General features: G+C 39.6%; 1 protein-coding gene across 11 annotated transcripts in view; it reads left to right on the forward strand.

Annotated features, from left to right (window-relative positions):
* Positions 1–17403, forward strand: part of CADPS2 (calcium dependent secretion activator 2) — a 479588-nt gene that overhangs the window by 163233 nt on the left and 298952 nt on the right. For 10 of the 11 annotated variants that reach the window (XM_088799948.1, XM_088799951.1, XM_088799947.1 and 7 more), the window contains exon 3: positions 2924–3256. The exons of the other annotated variant lie outside the window; for it this stretch is intronic. In XM_088799948.1, coding sequence (XP_088656074.1) covers positions 2924–3256 — 333 coding nt within the window. The remainder of the gene's footprint in view (positions 1–2923; positions 3257–17403) is intronic. 11 annotated transcript variants of the gene reach the window in all.

Genomic DNA, 17403 nt, shown 5'->3' on the forward strand with positions numbered 1-17403 from the left:
GTAAGCTGTTTGAGGGCAGGGTCTTAGGTTCCTTCATCTTTGTGTCTCTAACACTTAGCAAAATGCTCAACACACTGTTAACACTTATTAAGCGTCAATTAAAGAGCATGCAATTGGACTGTGCTAGTGTGGCTTCAGGTGTGGTTTCAGAGAGGAGATGAAGACTCCCAAAATGTAAGTTCACTAGTGTCCATGCTTCAAAAATGTGGTTTGGTTACTTGGTGGAATTTAGGCAGAAGAAGTTGGAAAAAATGAAATACCTACCAACTTAGAGTATTAACATAAATATCAAGTGATGAAAACTTTTTCTGAAGCCAGTCCTAAGGTATTTATGTTGCACTTAAAACATATCTTGCCATTCCAGCTTTTATACACAGTTACCACATCTTTAAGAGTTATTTGTTTCAACTTCCAATATTTTTCATGGAAATAACTTGACATTACAACGTTTTCGTGTTTCTGTGTCAGGGGCAGTCTGGAGCCAGAAGCCGCACAATAATTGAACCTAGGAAATGTAATATAAACCATGAGGGACTGGCTACAATGGGTAAGGAAAATGAAAGAATAGCAGAATAACAGGTATCGGGCACAGAGCACCCAAGAAACGAACTCATCTGCAAGAGGGTCTCTTCCATCTCCAAGGCTGGAATCCAGACCTCATTGGGGGAGCGTGACCGTGTCCTACAGAATGGCACAGAAGTGCCACATCAGGGGGACTCACAGGAAATCTGCCTTCCGGGATGTTGGAGGGGAGTCACCATAGGAAGGTGCTGCACTGCAGAACTCACTGGGAATCTGGGGGGCGGGGGGGAATGCAGTTCAAAGGCACCATCAGGGGTCTGGAGAGAAGCAGCCCCGTGAGTTGGTGCCATGAGCCTCCAGGTAAGAGGAGAACCTGGAAGAAGAACGCTTCTCCCCTCCAGCACCTTCTAAAATTGTCCTAGCTGGCATAAGCGGAGCAGTGGGAAGGTCGTGACAACAGGCAGTGAGTGGACTGATAATGGTGCGGTTCGTCCCCTTTGACTACTTGAGCTTTCATATGTTCCCAGTTAATATACAGCTACCACAGAAATGAGAAAAATATGTATCATTGATCTTAAATTCTAGTGCCCAATGAGAGTAGGGCAGTTAGATGAAGATGAGAAAGGAGATGCAGACTCCCTATGTGTTCAGAGGAGTTAATGGCATTTGTAGACAAAATGTATTGTTAAATACCTTAATTTCAGTTTTCTTGGCTTTGGTATAGTATTAAAAGCTCTATTATTGTATCTGTAACTTAAGAATGAGTTAGTTTTGGCTTAGAAACATAGGAAATGAGACAGTCTTTCCCATCATAAGTCATGGAGCCACGGCTGGTAAAGAGCGAGAGGAAGCCCTGCATGGGGTGTCGTTCACGTTCCCCTGATTCCGTACATTCGTCAGGCAACCAAAACATTTGAGAATCCGCAATCCTCTGTATATTAGGCAAAGATGGAAAACGGGCACTTTTGTGAATGACCCTCAAAGGGGAGATAGAAAGTGATGGGGAAGTGGTTTGGGGTCAGGCAGCAGAGCTTGCCGGTCAGCGGGCCGAGTCAGGCCGCTTTGTACGGAGCACACGTGCTGTGGCCCACATGCTGGCAGCCACAGGAGTGGGGTCAGAACTGGGGCGTACCTCCATGCTATGAGTCAATTCTTAGGGTAAACGTTGACAGGAAGTTTTGTTGTATAGCTTAATAACGGATGTGACTTATGGAGGCTGCATTAAATAGTCCTGCAGCGTCTTCTGGGAGAGGTTTTTGTCATTGCAATAAGAAAATGCAGGAATAAAAGCATTCTCATATGAACCCTAGAGCAGGGGTGTCCAAACTTTTTTCAACGTTTTTTACCAAGGGCCATATGCGATAAAATACACAAACAGCTGGGCCACTCACTCGAGGTGAAGTACGTATTGCCTCACCTGGTTTATTTAAGTAAACGAAATGTATTTTTGGAATTTGCTGCGGGCCAATTAAAAATGGAATGCGGACCACAGTTGGCCCGCAGGCCACAGTTTTGACACCCCTGCCCTAGAGGATTCTTAGGAATATTGATAACAGAATAGATACTTAATGAATCTTGACCGAAATCTATTTATGTTTGGTTCTGTCACTTAGGACGTCTGATGTCTCTTACATAATAGGACCTTTTTCCTTATGACCCGTCTCTTCCTACCCATTTTACGAGCATCTCTCTGTGTGGTTATTGTTGTGTATGTTTTATTTTTTACCTGGACTTAGTGGACAACTAGAAGTTTCTTAAAGATTTTGCTTTTCTGTCATGCATTCTTCCTACCTCTGGAAATGTGTGAGAAGTTAGGGGACTGTTGAAATCAGGCATGGGGATGGCTATACCCTAACCCCCCAGGTTGTGACCGACAGTTATGCATGATGGGTATTGACTTGGATTCAGGACTTACCACACTATTGGCCTTCAGATCCTTGCTCAAGCAATAGGGGACCTTATCCCTGCTGCAGAACTAGCCAGGACACCCAAGTACACATAGGGAATTTGGGTTCATATCTACAATTACTTCCTTAACCAACTCTTAAAGGATTCAGTTGGCAGAGATGCCCAAGACCTTTGGGCGGGGGCGGCGGGGACGTGTAGGTCAAGGTTGGTCATCTTCAGGTTCCTCAAACACTAATTACTGTCTCTCCTTAACATTTCAACATTTTAGAGGAAGTATTATATCATTAACATTTCAACATTTCTCTCAACATTTCAACATTTTAGAGAGAGTATTATATCATTAGTTGCCATGTATTATAAAATATTTGAATCACTGTATAAAATGTGGTGTTATAACTCCAGTTAAAAGCAAGCAGTGTAATTGTCCCTGCTTAATTATAAATGAGTTTTTGTTTCTTTATGTTTTTTTTGTTTGTTTGTGTGTGTTTTCCAGGTTTTTCTGAAGAGTGATCGAGTGGCCAGAATGGTTCAGAGTGGAGGATGTTCCGCTAACGACTTCAGAGAGGTGTTTAAGAAGAACATAGAAAAACGTGTGCGGAGTTTGCCAGAAATTGATGGCTTGAGCAAAGAGACAGTGCTGAGCTCGTGGATAGCCAAATATGACGCCATTTACAGGGGTGAGGAGGACTTGTGCAAACAACCAAACAGAATGGCCTTAAGTGCTGTGTCTGAACTTATTCTGAGCAAGGAACAGCTCTACGAAATGTTTCAGCAGATTCTGGGTATTAAAAAACTAGAGCACCAACTCCTTTATAATGCATGTCAGGTAAGTGGTCCACGGTGTTTCCCGTTCCCCTGCCTGACTTAGAATGAATATCAGTGTTTATAAGCCTATGAAGATATACATTACTTTCTGTAATCACTTTGGTTGAAAAGTTGAGTGAAATTGAATTTTAGTAAATCAGACACTGATATTTGAAAGAAGGTTTGAGAAGAATTATTAGAGGGAGAAGAATATCAGTAAATAATTGTTCCCATATGCCCTATTTTAGGATATCAAATTTGTGCCTATTGGGTATACATGTGGCATGCCCCAAATAGGAAAATGGAAATCAGCTTATCTGCAGAAGCTTGGCAATTTATAATAAACAGGTATTCCTTGGTGCATAATAATTTTTCATAAAGATATGCTGGTCTTCTGAATTTTATGGAAGTAACTGAAATGTCAGTTTTTTTTTAACCTAGGCAGATAGAAATTAATTGAAGATGATTGCTAAACTGCAAAATTTAAAGAGATGACAGTGAATAATGTATTTTCTTTTCCCTTCTCATTCATATCATACATATGAAAAAACTGAATAAAATATCATGTTTGTTCCACGTCTTTCATCTTTAGACTCTAGGATTTGTCTAATAATGTATTCCTTCCATAGTTGCATTTTGTTTGCTTGCTTTAGAGATATAAATTATTTCTCTACACTCTAATATACACTTTAAATTGACAAAATTCTAGCATTTAAAGGTTTATCAGTTCATTAAGGGACACTTCTATAATGTACATATGTTTACATGTATTTTTAATCTTTTTGCAGATCTACTTGTCTTAATTTTGGAATTCTAACCATGTCATTTACTTTGCATTAATAATTTGTGGATGATTTAAGATGAATAAATTAACAGTCAATTAATAGTAAAGCAAAATGGCCCTTGAACCCTGTGAAAGACGTCTGCATTCACCGTAATTGTTTTTACTGTGTTATTAAACCAGTTGGTGGATGACTGCAAAACCAAAATCTGTTTTAAAAGATACATGTAACTGGGTCTTTGTATTTTGAGTGAAACAATAGCTCATTTGTACAATTAAATATTGATGAACATAATTTAATAGTAAAATTCAGACATTCAATAGATCTTTATTATTTATTCAAGTCAAAACCTTGCAAGGTGTTGGGGAAATCAAGCTGAGAAAAATAAAATACCGGTTCTCCATATGCCAACATCTACTAGAGCAGATAGACCTCTAGAATGAGTGATTATGTATGCGCTAGAGTTTATACTGGATGTTACAGGGTCATGAAGCAAATGCCTGTGGACCTGTGCATTTGTTTATTAACTCCTAATCTTTTTAAATTATCCTTTGCTTGCTTTTTAAGATTGCTTCTACAGCAAGGGTGTGCCAGTGCCCTGATTCTGCCCCCTATGACTTGAAACATACTTCTAAGTTAAATCTGTTTTATAATAACAGATTTGTTTATTTTTCATTTTAGTGCTGTCAGTATTTGCCTCACATATTTTGATGCTCTGTTAGGTTTGTACGCATTTAGAATATATCTTTTTGTGGCACTAACTCCTTTATCATGATATAAAGTCCCTCTTCTTTTTTCTGAAGTCTGCTTTGTCTTAAACCGAGATAATTGCTCCAGTTTTCTTTTGGTTAGGATTATCATGGTGTGTCTTTCTCCATCTGTTTACTTTTAACCTAATGGATTCTTTATGTGTAACGTGGGTTTCTTGTAGAGAACATATAATTTCATCTTGTGTTTTTTTTAAATCCAATCTGACAATCTCTGTCTTTTAATGGGTACATTTAGACTCTTCATATTTAAATTGATATATTAATGCTTGGATTATGTTCTGCAGCCTTTGTGTTGTCACTTTCCTGCATTTGTTCTTTGTCCCCCGCCCCCCTTCCTCTGGCTTCTCTAATTTTAGTTGAACATTTTATATGATTCCATTTGATACCCTCTTTTGGTGTACTACTTATACTTGCTTTTTAAAAACTTATTTAGTGGCTGACCGAAGGTTTACAATATACATTTTTAAATAATCTAAGTCCACCTTCATTCAAATGACACTATAAGGGTTTAAGTGTAATGCGACTGTCCCATAATAGAGAACCCCTAATTCCTCCCTCCCATTCCTGTGACATTTCTGTGATTTGTTTCCACTGACATTTCTGTCATTCATTTCACTGATTATATGCAATAAAATTTTAGATTAATTAATGAAAAGGAAATAGGAAAAATAAAAGATTATATATATTTTATCTTCATTTATCCTTTCTTTTACACTCTTAATGTAGATCCGATTTCTGACATATATCATCTTATCTCTGAAAAACTTCCTTTAACATTTCTTGCAAGGAAGAAATGGTGATGAATACCCTCAGATTTTGTTTGGCAGGAAAGTCTTTGTTTGTCCTTCATGTTTTCACTGCATTACCAGTTAGAATTACTAGTTAGCTGTTTTTCTCTTTAACATGCTGATGACAGCACTCTCTTCTTGTCTGCTTTCTGTTGAGAAGTCTCTGCAGGTGAGGTGCTTTTGTCCTCTGACTTCCTTCAATATTTTCTTCACGTCTTAGTTTTCTGCCATTGGAATGTGAATAGGTTTAGGTATAGGTTTCTTTGATATTTCTCTTGCGTGGTGTTTCCTGAGCTTCCTGAATCTGTGAGTTGGTGTCGTCCATCATAAATTTTGGAAAATTCTCAGCCATTATTCTTTCAAATATTCCTCTGTCCCAGTCTCTCTTCTCCTGGTATTGCTCTTATGTTTATGTTACTCCTTTATGATATTGTCCCATAGTTCTGGGATGTTCTGCTTAGTTTGTTTTTTGAGTTTTTTCACTTTGCATTTCAGAATGGGAAGTTTCTGTTGGCCTATCTTCAAGTTCACTGATTCTTTCCTCAGAATCATTAAGGCTACACAGGAGCCCATCAAAGGCATTGCTCATTTACAGTGTTTTTTCTTTCTAGCATTTCCTTTTGATTCTGTTTGCAAGTTTCCATCTCCCTGCTTACATTACCCATCTGTTTTTGCGTGTTTTAATCTTTTTCCATTAGACTCCTCAATATATTAATAATAGTTACTTGAATTCCTTGTTTGACAACTACAGCACCTGTGTCACATCTAAATCCAGTATGGATGCTTACTTTTTTTCTGTAGGCTGTTTTCTTTTTTCCCTTTTTCTTTTTTGCCTTTTGGCATGCTTTTTTGACACAGTTTTTTGTTGAAAGCCAGACATGTTGTATCTGGTAACAAAAACTGAGTTGGAGACGTTGTTTTCCAATATAAGAGGTAAAAAAGCTGGAAAGGACTGCAGAGGGCCTTCTTGTCCCCTAGCAAGGATAAGTTTTCAGTGCTTCCTTCTGGCAAAGTCTGTCTCGCTTTGTTAGGGAGAAGAATCCGGGAGGGTTAACAGTGGCTTTTCTTCCCCTCTTCCTGCCAGGTTCACATGGGATCTTTCTTGGCTCCTTCCCATGAGAAGTTTATAGGGTTACTGGAAGGAAAGCCTAGTAAAGTGTGGGAACCCCTTATGATTGCAGCCCCAGGGTATTCTCACTCTCTGCATTCAGCTTCTAGTAATTAGTCCCAATTACTAGCCAAGTAAGTGGCCTCCACTGACTTCTGCTGCAATGGCTGTGCCTCTCTGGTTTCACCTGTTTCTCTAAATTTCTGGGTTAGTGGTTTGCCCTCCACCCTGAGTTCTCTGACAATCCAAGAAAAGGCATTGGTTTTCTCTTTGTCCAGCTGTTTATTTTCAGAACAAGAGTGACAGCTTCCAAGCATTTTACATGTCTGAGCTGAGACGCCAGTTCCTTTCTTTGGTTTTGAGATTTGAAAGAAAAGCTTAAGGATTATTTTCTTCTTTGATTGAAAACAAAAGATAGTACAAAAAATACTCCTATAAATAAAGGTAGAGCTTCCTTTTGGAATAACAGTCATTTTTACAAAATGGATGAAGTTATGAAAATGGATTGTTAAGAAAACAGCTGAGATTCCCCCCCCCCAAGGGCCTATGTATCTTATTTTATTTGTTCTTTTGTTGTCTTTTACCTAGATTTAAAGGGAAAAGATGATGGAAATCACAGAAAATAGCCTGTCTTTCATAGGAAAAGGAATAGTCTGAGAAGAGGGGATAGTAGCGCAGGGCTTGGGGGAACAGAGAAAGGGTCTAACGCCAGCTGAGCTGCTGGCCCCTGGCTCCAGGCGTACGTCAGGCGTATGTCAGGCAATGTATTCCACCTTCCCTGTGTCTCAGGAAAGCCTTTGACTCTTGCTAACTGAATAGTGGGTGGGATGCATCCATTTGTAGCTGTTTACCCTTATCTGGTCCCATGTTTTTACCAAGAGTGATCCCCTAGGAAATCTCAAAGATGTGTTGCTTGCTTTAGGGTCAGAAGTTCAGGGTAGAGAGCTGTTCTGCTAAGATGTACATGATGACACCAGCCAGACAGTTGGGGGCTCTCTGGGGACTTGAGAAGGAAACACCACGAAGAGAAGGCACCAGAGCCAGGACTGCCACCTGATGCCCACAGGAGCCTCATGTGGCTGTCCTTCTCATCCCAGAGCTATAGGATTAGCATCTGGAATGGAAAACAGGAAGCTGTCCTCTGAAGAGGCATCGGTGTTTGCATCACTTCTGATCAGATCCAAGAGCTTAGGAATTTTCCTATCAAAATTAAGGTAGAAGGGAAAAACCTGTAAAACAATGATATAAAAGATACCGTAATTAAGTTATGAAATCTGGGGTAATTGAAAGAAAAATTATTATTGACTTGTTACCTGACAAAGATAAAAAAGAATAACAACACAAATATGTCATAGGTTAGCCACTGTGCCGGTAAAGCTCCCCGCCATACTTCGGATTTTTTGGTTTGAGAATAATGTGTCTGCTGCATTGGTGCACATTCATAGAACGAAATATTAGGTGAAAAAGATAGAAACACACTCAAATTTGCATTCTAAAATGAGCAAATAACAATACAAGAATCTGAAATTGGTTAGCCATTATTTACTTGAATCAGAACATTGGAGGAACAGTAAAGGAACAAGATGGAAGGAAGAACAATTTGTCAGTGGAAAGTTTAATTTCAGGGATAATTTTAAGGAAATGCAGTGAAGTTCAAGTAAATATAGTTCTACTTTTAGAGAAACAAAGTTAGTTGATATTAAAGCTATGTTTTTATAGTCAAGTTAATAAATAATTTTATTTCACAAATTTTTTAATGAAAATGCTGTCACTTCAGTGATACTAGTTATAAATCAGCTGCCTTTCTTTGAACAGAAATTAAATGTTTATTAAAGATTATTTTAAAATGTGAGGAAGGGTGATACAGTATGTTCAAATCAATTAATTAGTTAATCCATTCTCCATAGTCGTGTAGGGACTATAGATGATTAGAAATTATGTGCCATGCACTGTGCTTAATGATAGAGACACAGAGATAAGACCTAATTATTTGCTAGATTCATTAAAAAAAAAAAATTGCACTGTTGTAAACGCCACGGCGGGGTGGTAAATTCCTGGCTTTGCCTTCTAGAGATTGAGGAAAGGGCAGTATTGGGGGATGGTATGACCTATAGATGAAATTCATCAGAATGAGGAGATGCTGAAGTGTTGTGGCTGGAGGCCCCACATGTGTAGAGTGTGGGGGTGTGACACAGCCTGGCAGAAAGTCTTCCTTGCTGCTGGAGTCTAAGTAAGAGACCCGGCTGTAGTTTGAGATGACATTAGCAGATGTAAGGAAGGTGTTATATATAGACTGTAGAGAGACACACACTCCTAAGTGACCAGAGTCTGAACAGTGGCGTATATAGTACCACGTCTACTGTAATTCTCCTCTTCTATATTTGTATTTTAAGAGGATTACATAACTGAATTTTACAGCTATCTAAATTCTAATCTTTTCTGCCCAAAGCAACCCTCATTAATCTTTTATCATTTCATTCCATTAACTGAAGCAAGTGACTCACCCACATTTACCCAAGAGTCAAAGCAAAGTTAACGGAAATCTTCCTCTCTACACATCTCCCCACCCAAATGGGTTACCTTGGGAAAGAACTGCATTAATACTACAGAACTGCTGCGTATTTTAAGGGATACGCAGGAATATTTGCAAATGGTTAAAAAGCAGTGTTCAGGCTTATGACTCACTTTCCCTAGAAATTTTAGCTTTGGGGATTAAGCTCTTTGGGTTAAGAAGTTGTAAAGAAATTAACAAACATAGGCAATGGCTGTGTTTTTTCCACTTTCCCTCTCACTGTGAGACTTCCCCTGGAAGTCCAGGCACACCATTCTGAAAACTCCCCCCTCTTTCACCCCCCCCCCATTCAAGGTGTGTGAAAGGGAAAAAGAGAAATGTCAGTGCTCCAAGGAAATTGGTATCTGCCTTTCACCACTGTCATCTCAACTAGTAGCGTTGGATTGGTGATAACATTTCGTTTAACATAATTTGTCTACTTTGGCAGAAATAAATGCATGTTCTACAGAGACAATTACATATGATAACAAAAATCACTTTCCAAGTAGGAAAATAGAGCTGTGGAAAGGACAATTAGCAAGGTATGTTTTTCGTGCATGTGTAATTTTAAATCTCAAAATGCTTGAAGAAAATGTTCAAGTAAATACCATTAAATAGCAGTTTTTAATGTTTTAGGAAACAGCAAGGAGAAATTTAAGACCTTAAGAATGATTAATTTTTATGTCTGATTTTGGAAATTCTGGAATTAATAATTGGAATGGCCAAAATATTTATATACATGTCTACTTCTTTTTAAAATAAATGTATTATGATATAATTTAGATGAATCTGATTTCATTCAAATGAATTTGAAGGTCTGATTAGTAATATGAATTAATTTCCTCCAAAAAATACAGTTTTAATATACTCTTAAATTATAGGTTTTTATCACTGCTGCTTTATTTGACTATGCATTTTTTTTTTACCTTTCGCCTATGTGTAGAGGAACTACAGTATTCCTAAATAAAATTCCTCCTAAAATGTTTTGTTTTATTTGTTTTTGCTTTCTGTCAGACAGATCTCACCAGATCACAAATCTAGATTACCTTCAGACATCCTTGCATCATTTATTTTTAGATTTTTCTTCTTTACCCAGGTTAGTCTATAGAAATGTGGGTGTTATAGCCCAGCTTTTTTAAATGATAAAAGATCAGCCATCTTTGTAGTACAGTAGTACCTCGGTTTTCGAACGTCTCCATTGAAAAACATTTCGTTTTATGAACGCCGTAAACCCAGAAGTAAATGCTTCGATTTTTGAACAATCCTCCGAAGTAGAACATGTCACATGGCTTCCACTGAGTGCAAGATCCTGAGGGCTAGCTGTTGGCTGTTTTCGAACGTTTCAGAACTCGAATGGTCTTCCAGACAGATTACGTTAGAAAAATGAAGTACCACTGTATTAGGTTGGTGCAAAAGTAATTGCAGTTTTTTGCAATTATTTCTAACCTTTTAAACCTCAATTACTTTTGCACAAACCTAATTATAACAGTGGTGGAGGAAGTGTTTTTATTTTATGATCTGTTCTTGACTATTAACAAATAAAAAAAGATTAAGTGAATATACTGTTTATATTTATATAATATACTGATTATATTTTTTTCATAATTGTTGATCATTGTCAAATCATTGTTAAAATATTTTATCAAAACATATGCATATTTCTTTATTTCTTCATTTAAAAATGCTTACTGAATACCTTCTAAAAATGTCAGTTACTGGGCTAAGCAAGGAAAATGCAAAAATGACAAGATTTGATTGTTTCCCTCAAGATAGTTGCATGTGGTCAGGAGACAGATACATAAATAAAAGTAATAGTATAAAGCTAATCAGTGTGTCCTGGGATGTGTATGTGGCACAGTGTGAGCGCCTGGATGGCAGAGCCCTAATTTGTCATAGAATAGTTTGCATGGACTTCCGTGGTGCTCCATCCTGGCTGCACATTAGAGTGACCTGAGGAGCTTTAAAAATCACGGGATACCTGAGCCCTGCCTCACACAAAGTGACGCGATCCATGGACGTGAAAGTGGAGCCCAGTGTCTGTTTCTAAAAACCGCCCTTCGTTATGCTGCCGCACGTGCGCAGCGAGGCTTGAGGACCCCTGGCCTGACCCTCAACCCGAGGACTCAGTGCCTTGGGCACATCTCACTGTTGGGGAGCCTGAGAAACAGTGTAGCTGTGTGCCCAGTAAGAAGAGGTGATTGACAGTGTGGAAAACCCAGTTCTGTTGGAGTTTTAATGAAAGTTCAGTGAAGGGTCTAAGAAAGCAGAAATTCCTGAATTTGGGGAGATGGATAGAAATTTAACAGAGAGGAGGAAAATGACATTTACAGAGGCACAAGGAGAGTGGAAAGGCTTGGAATCTGTTGAGGGATGTTATGTGTACTGCTGGAGTAGCAGGAGATAGGGCTGAAGAGTTAGGGAAACACTTGATTACTGAGGGCCTTGCAAGCCAGCTGGAAGAGCTTGAAATGTATCGTGATAGGGCACACAGCTAGGCTCTGAGCACAGAAATGACGGGAACAAATTGGGGTTCTGGCAAGTTCCTTCTCTGTGGTCGTAATGCACTGCCTGTGGTCCATATCCCGCCTCACCCCCCACAACAAAAGTGGACCAGGACCTGCAAGTCATTCTTTCATTCTTTCATGTGACCTCCAGGCTCTGCTCCCTGCCCTGCTGTGATCCTGTTTTTATCTCTCTTCCTATGAAGTCCTGGACTACTGGATGTCACCTCGGAGTCTGTTGTCATATCCTCTTGGAACCACGTCCTGTTTTGTGCTTCAGAATTGCACTCCTCTCCCACACTTGGGGACTTGGGTTTCACAGCACTGGGCCACCTGCTTGCCTGAGAAGGGACAAGATGTTAAGTGGAGGAATTCGAGCAGAAACTGGGAATCAACTTGGTCTGTAGCTTAAGACATACCATTCTCTACAACTCTGAGTGACAGCCACCTGTTCCTCTCCCTCTCTCTTAGAGAAGATAGCATGCTCTGATGTCGCTGTTTCCATTTACACTGTCAGTGTTTATCTGATGCAGCAGTTATGCTAACCATGGTCTGATGGGGCATCTGTGATTAGGGTGTTTTTTAAGCAGAGTACCTACTCTGGCCAGGCACTGTTAGAGGCTCTCGGTGAATCACATTTCCTTTTCCATGGAGTAACGTTGTGTGTTTTTTTTTTTTTGGGGGGGTGGTGGCATGAGGGAGAGATTAAGAGTTCTGTCTTGTACATGCTGAAAATGAAATATTAGACATCTACATAGAAATGGCAGGTGGAGATTGCCCATACAAGTCTGAAATTCCAGTGAGAAGTCAGGGTTGGAGGTACAGATTTGGGAATCATTTAGATAAAGTTAGTGTTTTAAGTCACGGGACATTATGAGATCATTTCAGAAGAGTCTGGAGCTCAAGAAGACAATGGGCCCAGGATAGGGCCAATAACCTAGAGGCTGCACAAAGGGAAAAGAGCCAGTGTGGTGGGGGGAAGAGCTGAGAGCGCGGTGTCAGGGAACCAAGAGAAGATATTTCAAGGAGGAGAACGTTGATCTGTGCCAGCCACATGCTGCTCAGAGGTGAGATGAGATGACAGTCAAGTGACCCTTGCATTTGTGAAGGTGGAAGACACTGGAGTGGGTAGGAGCAAACCTGATTGGAGTGGGTTAGGAGGACAACTAACAGGGTAAGAAAATAAAAGGAAAGTTTCAGGAAGTCAGCCAGTAATGAAGAACATTATTTAAATTCCTTCAATATAGTACACTGGATAATTTTCTTAAAAATTCATCAAGCACTTATGTGCCAGGCTCAAAGCATCGCCCTTGTATTTTTTTAAATACATTTTTATTTTTCAATTACAGCTGACCTACAGTATTATATTAGTTTCAGGTGTATGGCATAGTGATTACACCTTTATATAACTTATGAAGTGATCACCCCGATACATCTTGTGCCCGTCTGACACCATACATAGTTGTTAAAATATTATTGACTATATCCCTTATTTTTTACTTTACACCTCCATGACTATTTTTTAACTACCGATTTGTACTTTTTAATCCCTCAACCTTTTTTACCATCTCCCAACCCCCTCGCATCTGGCAACCATCAAAACATTCTCTGTATGAGTTTGTTTCTATTTTGTTCATTTATTTTGTTCTTTAGATTCCACATATTAGTGAAATCATGGGGGATTTGTTTTTCTCTATCTGACTTATTTCACTTAGCATAATACCCTCTAGGTCCATCCATGATGTTGCAGATGGAAAGATTTCACTCTTTTTTATGGCTGAGTGATACTCCAAAGTATATACGTACCACTTCTTTATCCTTTCATCTTTTGATGGACAGACAGCCAGGTTGCCTTCATATCTGCCTTCAGGTTACAGACACCAGGTGGCCACTGTAAATAATGCTGTAAGTGACATATGGATGCACCTGTCCCTTTTGAGTTTTTTCAGATAAATACCCAGTAATGGGAGTACTGTGTCCTTCTTTGTCTCTTGTTATAGCCTTCGTTTTAAAGTCTATTTTGTTTGGTATAAGTATTGCTACACCAGCTTTTTTTTTCTCATTTCCATTTTCATGACATACCATTTTTCATCCCTTTATTTTCAGTCTGTGTTGTGTGCTTTGTATCTGAAGTGAGTCTCTTATAAGCAACATATATACGGGTCTTGTTTTCTTGTCTGTTATGCCACCTGCTCTTTTGATTGGAGCATTTAATCCATTTACTTTTAAAGTAACTGTTGATAAATATGTAGTTATTCCCATTTTATTTTTCATATTTTTGATCTTTTTTTCTTCTTAAAAAAGTCCCTTTTCTGTTTTTTGTAATATTGGTTTGGTAGTGATGAACTCCTTTAACTTTTTCTTGTCTGGGAAGATCTTTATCTCTCCTTGCATTCTAAATGACAGCTTTGCTGGGTACAGTAATCTTGGTTGTTAAGTCCTTGTTTTTTTGTTTTGTTTTGTTTTTAGTTTCAGGTGTACAAAACAGTGTAATAGTTAGACATTTATACCTCTCACAAAGTGATAACCCCCCGCCACCCCCAATCTGCTACCCCTCTGACATTGTTGTATAGCTGTTACAGTTCCACTGACTCTATTCTTTATGCTGTACATGTGTGGGTCCTTGCTTTTATCATTTGAATATTGTGTGCCAATCCCTTCTGGCCTGCAATGTTTCTCTTGAGAAATCAGCTGATAATCTTATGGGAGCTCCCTTGTAGATAACTAACTGCTTTTCTCTTGCTGCTTTTAAGATTCTCTCTTTGTCTTTAACCTTTGGCATATTAATTATGGGTCTTGGTATGGGTCTCTTTGGGTTTATCTTGTTTGGGACTCTGCCCTTCCGGGGCTTGTATATCTTTTTCCTTCACCTAGTTATGAAAGTTTTCTATGTTCAACTGGTTTACAATTCCTTTCTCTCCCTCTTCTCTTTCTGGTACCCCTGTGATGTGAATGTTGGTACACTTGATTTTGTCCCAGAGGCCCCTTAAACTGTCCTCATTTTCTTGGATTCTTTTTTCTTTTTGCTGTTCTAATTGGATGTTTTCTGCTACCTTGTCTTCTCAATCACTAATTTGATCTTGTGCTTCATCTAATCTACTCTTGATTTCCTTTAATGTATTCTTCATTTCAGTTATTGTATTCTTCATTTCTGACTGGTTATTTTTTATTTTCTATCTCCATTTTTATGTTTCCTATCTCTTTGTTGAAGTTCTTTACAGAGATCACAGAGACCATGCTTATGACCAGTGTTTAACTGGTAGACTGCTTGTCTCCATTGTGTTTAGGTGTGTTTGTTTTTCTGGAGCTTTGTTACATTCTTTTATTTGGGACATGTTTGTCTCCCCATTTTGGCTGCCTCCCTGTGTATGTTTCTATGTTAAGTTGGGCTGCTGTGTCTCCCAATTTTAGTAGAGTGGCCTTATGTAGTAGGTGTCCTGTGGGGCCGAGTAACAGTCTCTTTCATCTCCTGAGCCAAGTTCTCCAGGTCTGTCCCTTGTGTTGCTTGTGTGTTCCCTCCTGTTGTAGTTGAGCCTTGATTGTTGGTGGCATGTCAATGGGAGGGATTGACCCTCAAGCTGATTGGTTGTGGGGACTGGCTGTGACTACAGTGGAGGAACTGCTGCTCAGGGGCTGACCTTGTGGAGCAGTATTGCTTTAGCCGGACTCTGATGCTTGCTCAGTCTGCCCTCTGGTTGTATCATTTATGGATGTGGTACTCTGTTATGGTCTGAAACTGGCTGCTGGGTATGTTGGTTCTGGGGCCTCTTGGAAGGGGTTCTGGTGCAGGCCAAGGTCAACCGTTGCCTGTGCTCTGCCCAGGGCTACTTGGTATGGGCTGCAAAGTGATCTACAGATTGTTTCCACTTGTGCTTGGCTTGTAGATGCCTGGGAGAGGCTAAACTTGAACTGAGGCCAGCTTTCGGTAAGTGTGCAACTTGGGGCTGCTTAGCAAGATGTACAGGGCATGTCACGGCCAGATGCTGCTTATTTGGGATTTGTGAACCTTTGAGAGATTTTAGGAAAGTCAGCAGCATGAGTCAAGACAGGCCATTTGTATGGAAAAGCAATTGGAAGTAGCTAGGTGGGCCCACAAGTTGGGTAGTGTGGGGGCTCAGGGAATCACCAAGGTGGCGAGAATGGTGTTATCCCAGTTGATGGAGACTCAGATATAGCGCCTGCCGAAGTCTTCAACCTGGGTGGGGGTAGGGCTCACAAAGGAACAATAGCTTCTGGCAGCATTCTGCTGGAGGTCAGCTGCCCCTCCAGCCCTTGCTCTAAAGCCAGACATCTCATCTCTTCCCCATATGTCCCTGGCACCTGGCGAGCTGCTGATCCAGTGCTAGTGCTCAGAGCGAGGGAGTCCATCAGTGAGTAAGTACGTCAGCGAGCAGGCCCTTGAGGAGGAATGCCTGTGACTCCTGCAGTCCTCTATTTCAGCCACAATCTCTGCTAGTTTTCACAGCCAGAAGTTGTGGGGACATGTGTCCCCAGCACTGGAACCCTGGACTGAGGAGGTTGTTATGGGGATGGGACCCCTCACTTCTCTTGGAGGACGTCTGCAGCTGAGAGAACCTCCTGACTTTTAACCACCACACCTTCATGTGCGACCAGCCCGTTTCACATCTCTCCCTCCTATATGTATCAACGGCTTTTTCTACATATCCTTACTTACAGGACTTTTGTTCAGCTAGACTTTAGGCAATTCTCAGTGATGCTTGTTCTGTAGTTTAGTTCTAATTTTGATGTGCCAATCTTTCTTCCTAATTGTTTATTATTATTGGACTTTCAGAAATATTTGGCCTACAAAACCTGATGCCTATTTCTTCTGGTAGATGGTGAGAACAACTTCTCTGTTTTTATAAAGTGCTTTTTTAAAAAAAAGCAATTGAAAAGGCTGAGGAAAATTGATTGACATATATTCACAAGCGTACCCAGTGATATTTAATGCTTTTAGCTGACTATTAAGGTCATAATATCTTAAATCTTTGCTTTAGACTGAAAAAAAAAATCAAATACTTTTGCCCTAATCACTAGAACAGGGCCAACTGATCTTTATCTTAGCAAGATTTAACTTGTGTGGTGGGCAATGATTGATTCTAGCTGTTTGTTAAAAACTGGTAGAAATGCCTCTATTGTTAAATGTTTAAAATTATGTCATTTCCTATTTACCAAGCATTTTCATGATTCTGATATGAAGGTTTCCAGATTAATAAAGCTTACATCTCATTCTATGAATTATCACCAGAGGTTTGTGAACTCACTGTACATAGTGTGGTTCCAAGAGCAGCCATGTCTGAAAATCTAGATAGGTTTTCCACCATGTTTTGTTTGTGGAATTTTATGCTTTTGGGATTGTTGCACTGAGTTAGATCCACTGGGAAATACTGCACTGGTGAAGAAAATAAAAGAATTCACTATGCTTATTTTGAGTGATTTTCACCCTTTTCACATTGATTGCCTCTTCTTTCCATTCTGTATCATTATGGCCCATGGCAGACTGATGGATCTGAAACTCCTCCAACTCAGTAGGTTCAAAATGCCATTTTTTTTCTCATCTTAAACCTGGTTCTCCTTCTGTTTATGTATGCTCAGCCTTTTGACCTTTAACTATGAGACCTTTCTTTTTTATTGCCTTCCCAGCCCAAACAATTACCTGCACTGCTGCT

Source organism: Rhinolophus sinicus, chromosome 8 (assembly GCF_057876585.1).
Source record: "Rhinolophus sinicus isolate RSI-liver-muscle chromosome 8, RSI-T2T, whole genome shotgun sequence".
In the NCBI taxonomy this organism is placed as follows: Eukaryota; Metazoa; Chordata; class Mammalia; order Chiroptera; family Rhinolophidae; genus Rhinolophus; species Rhinolophus sinicus.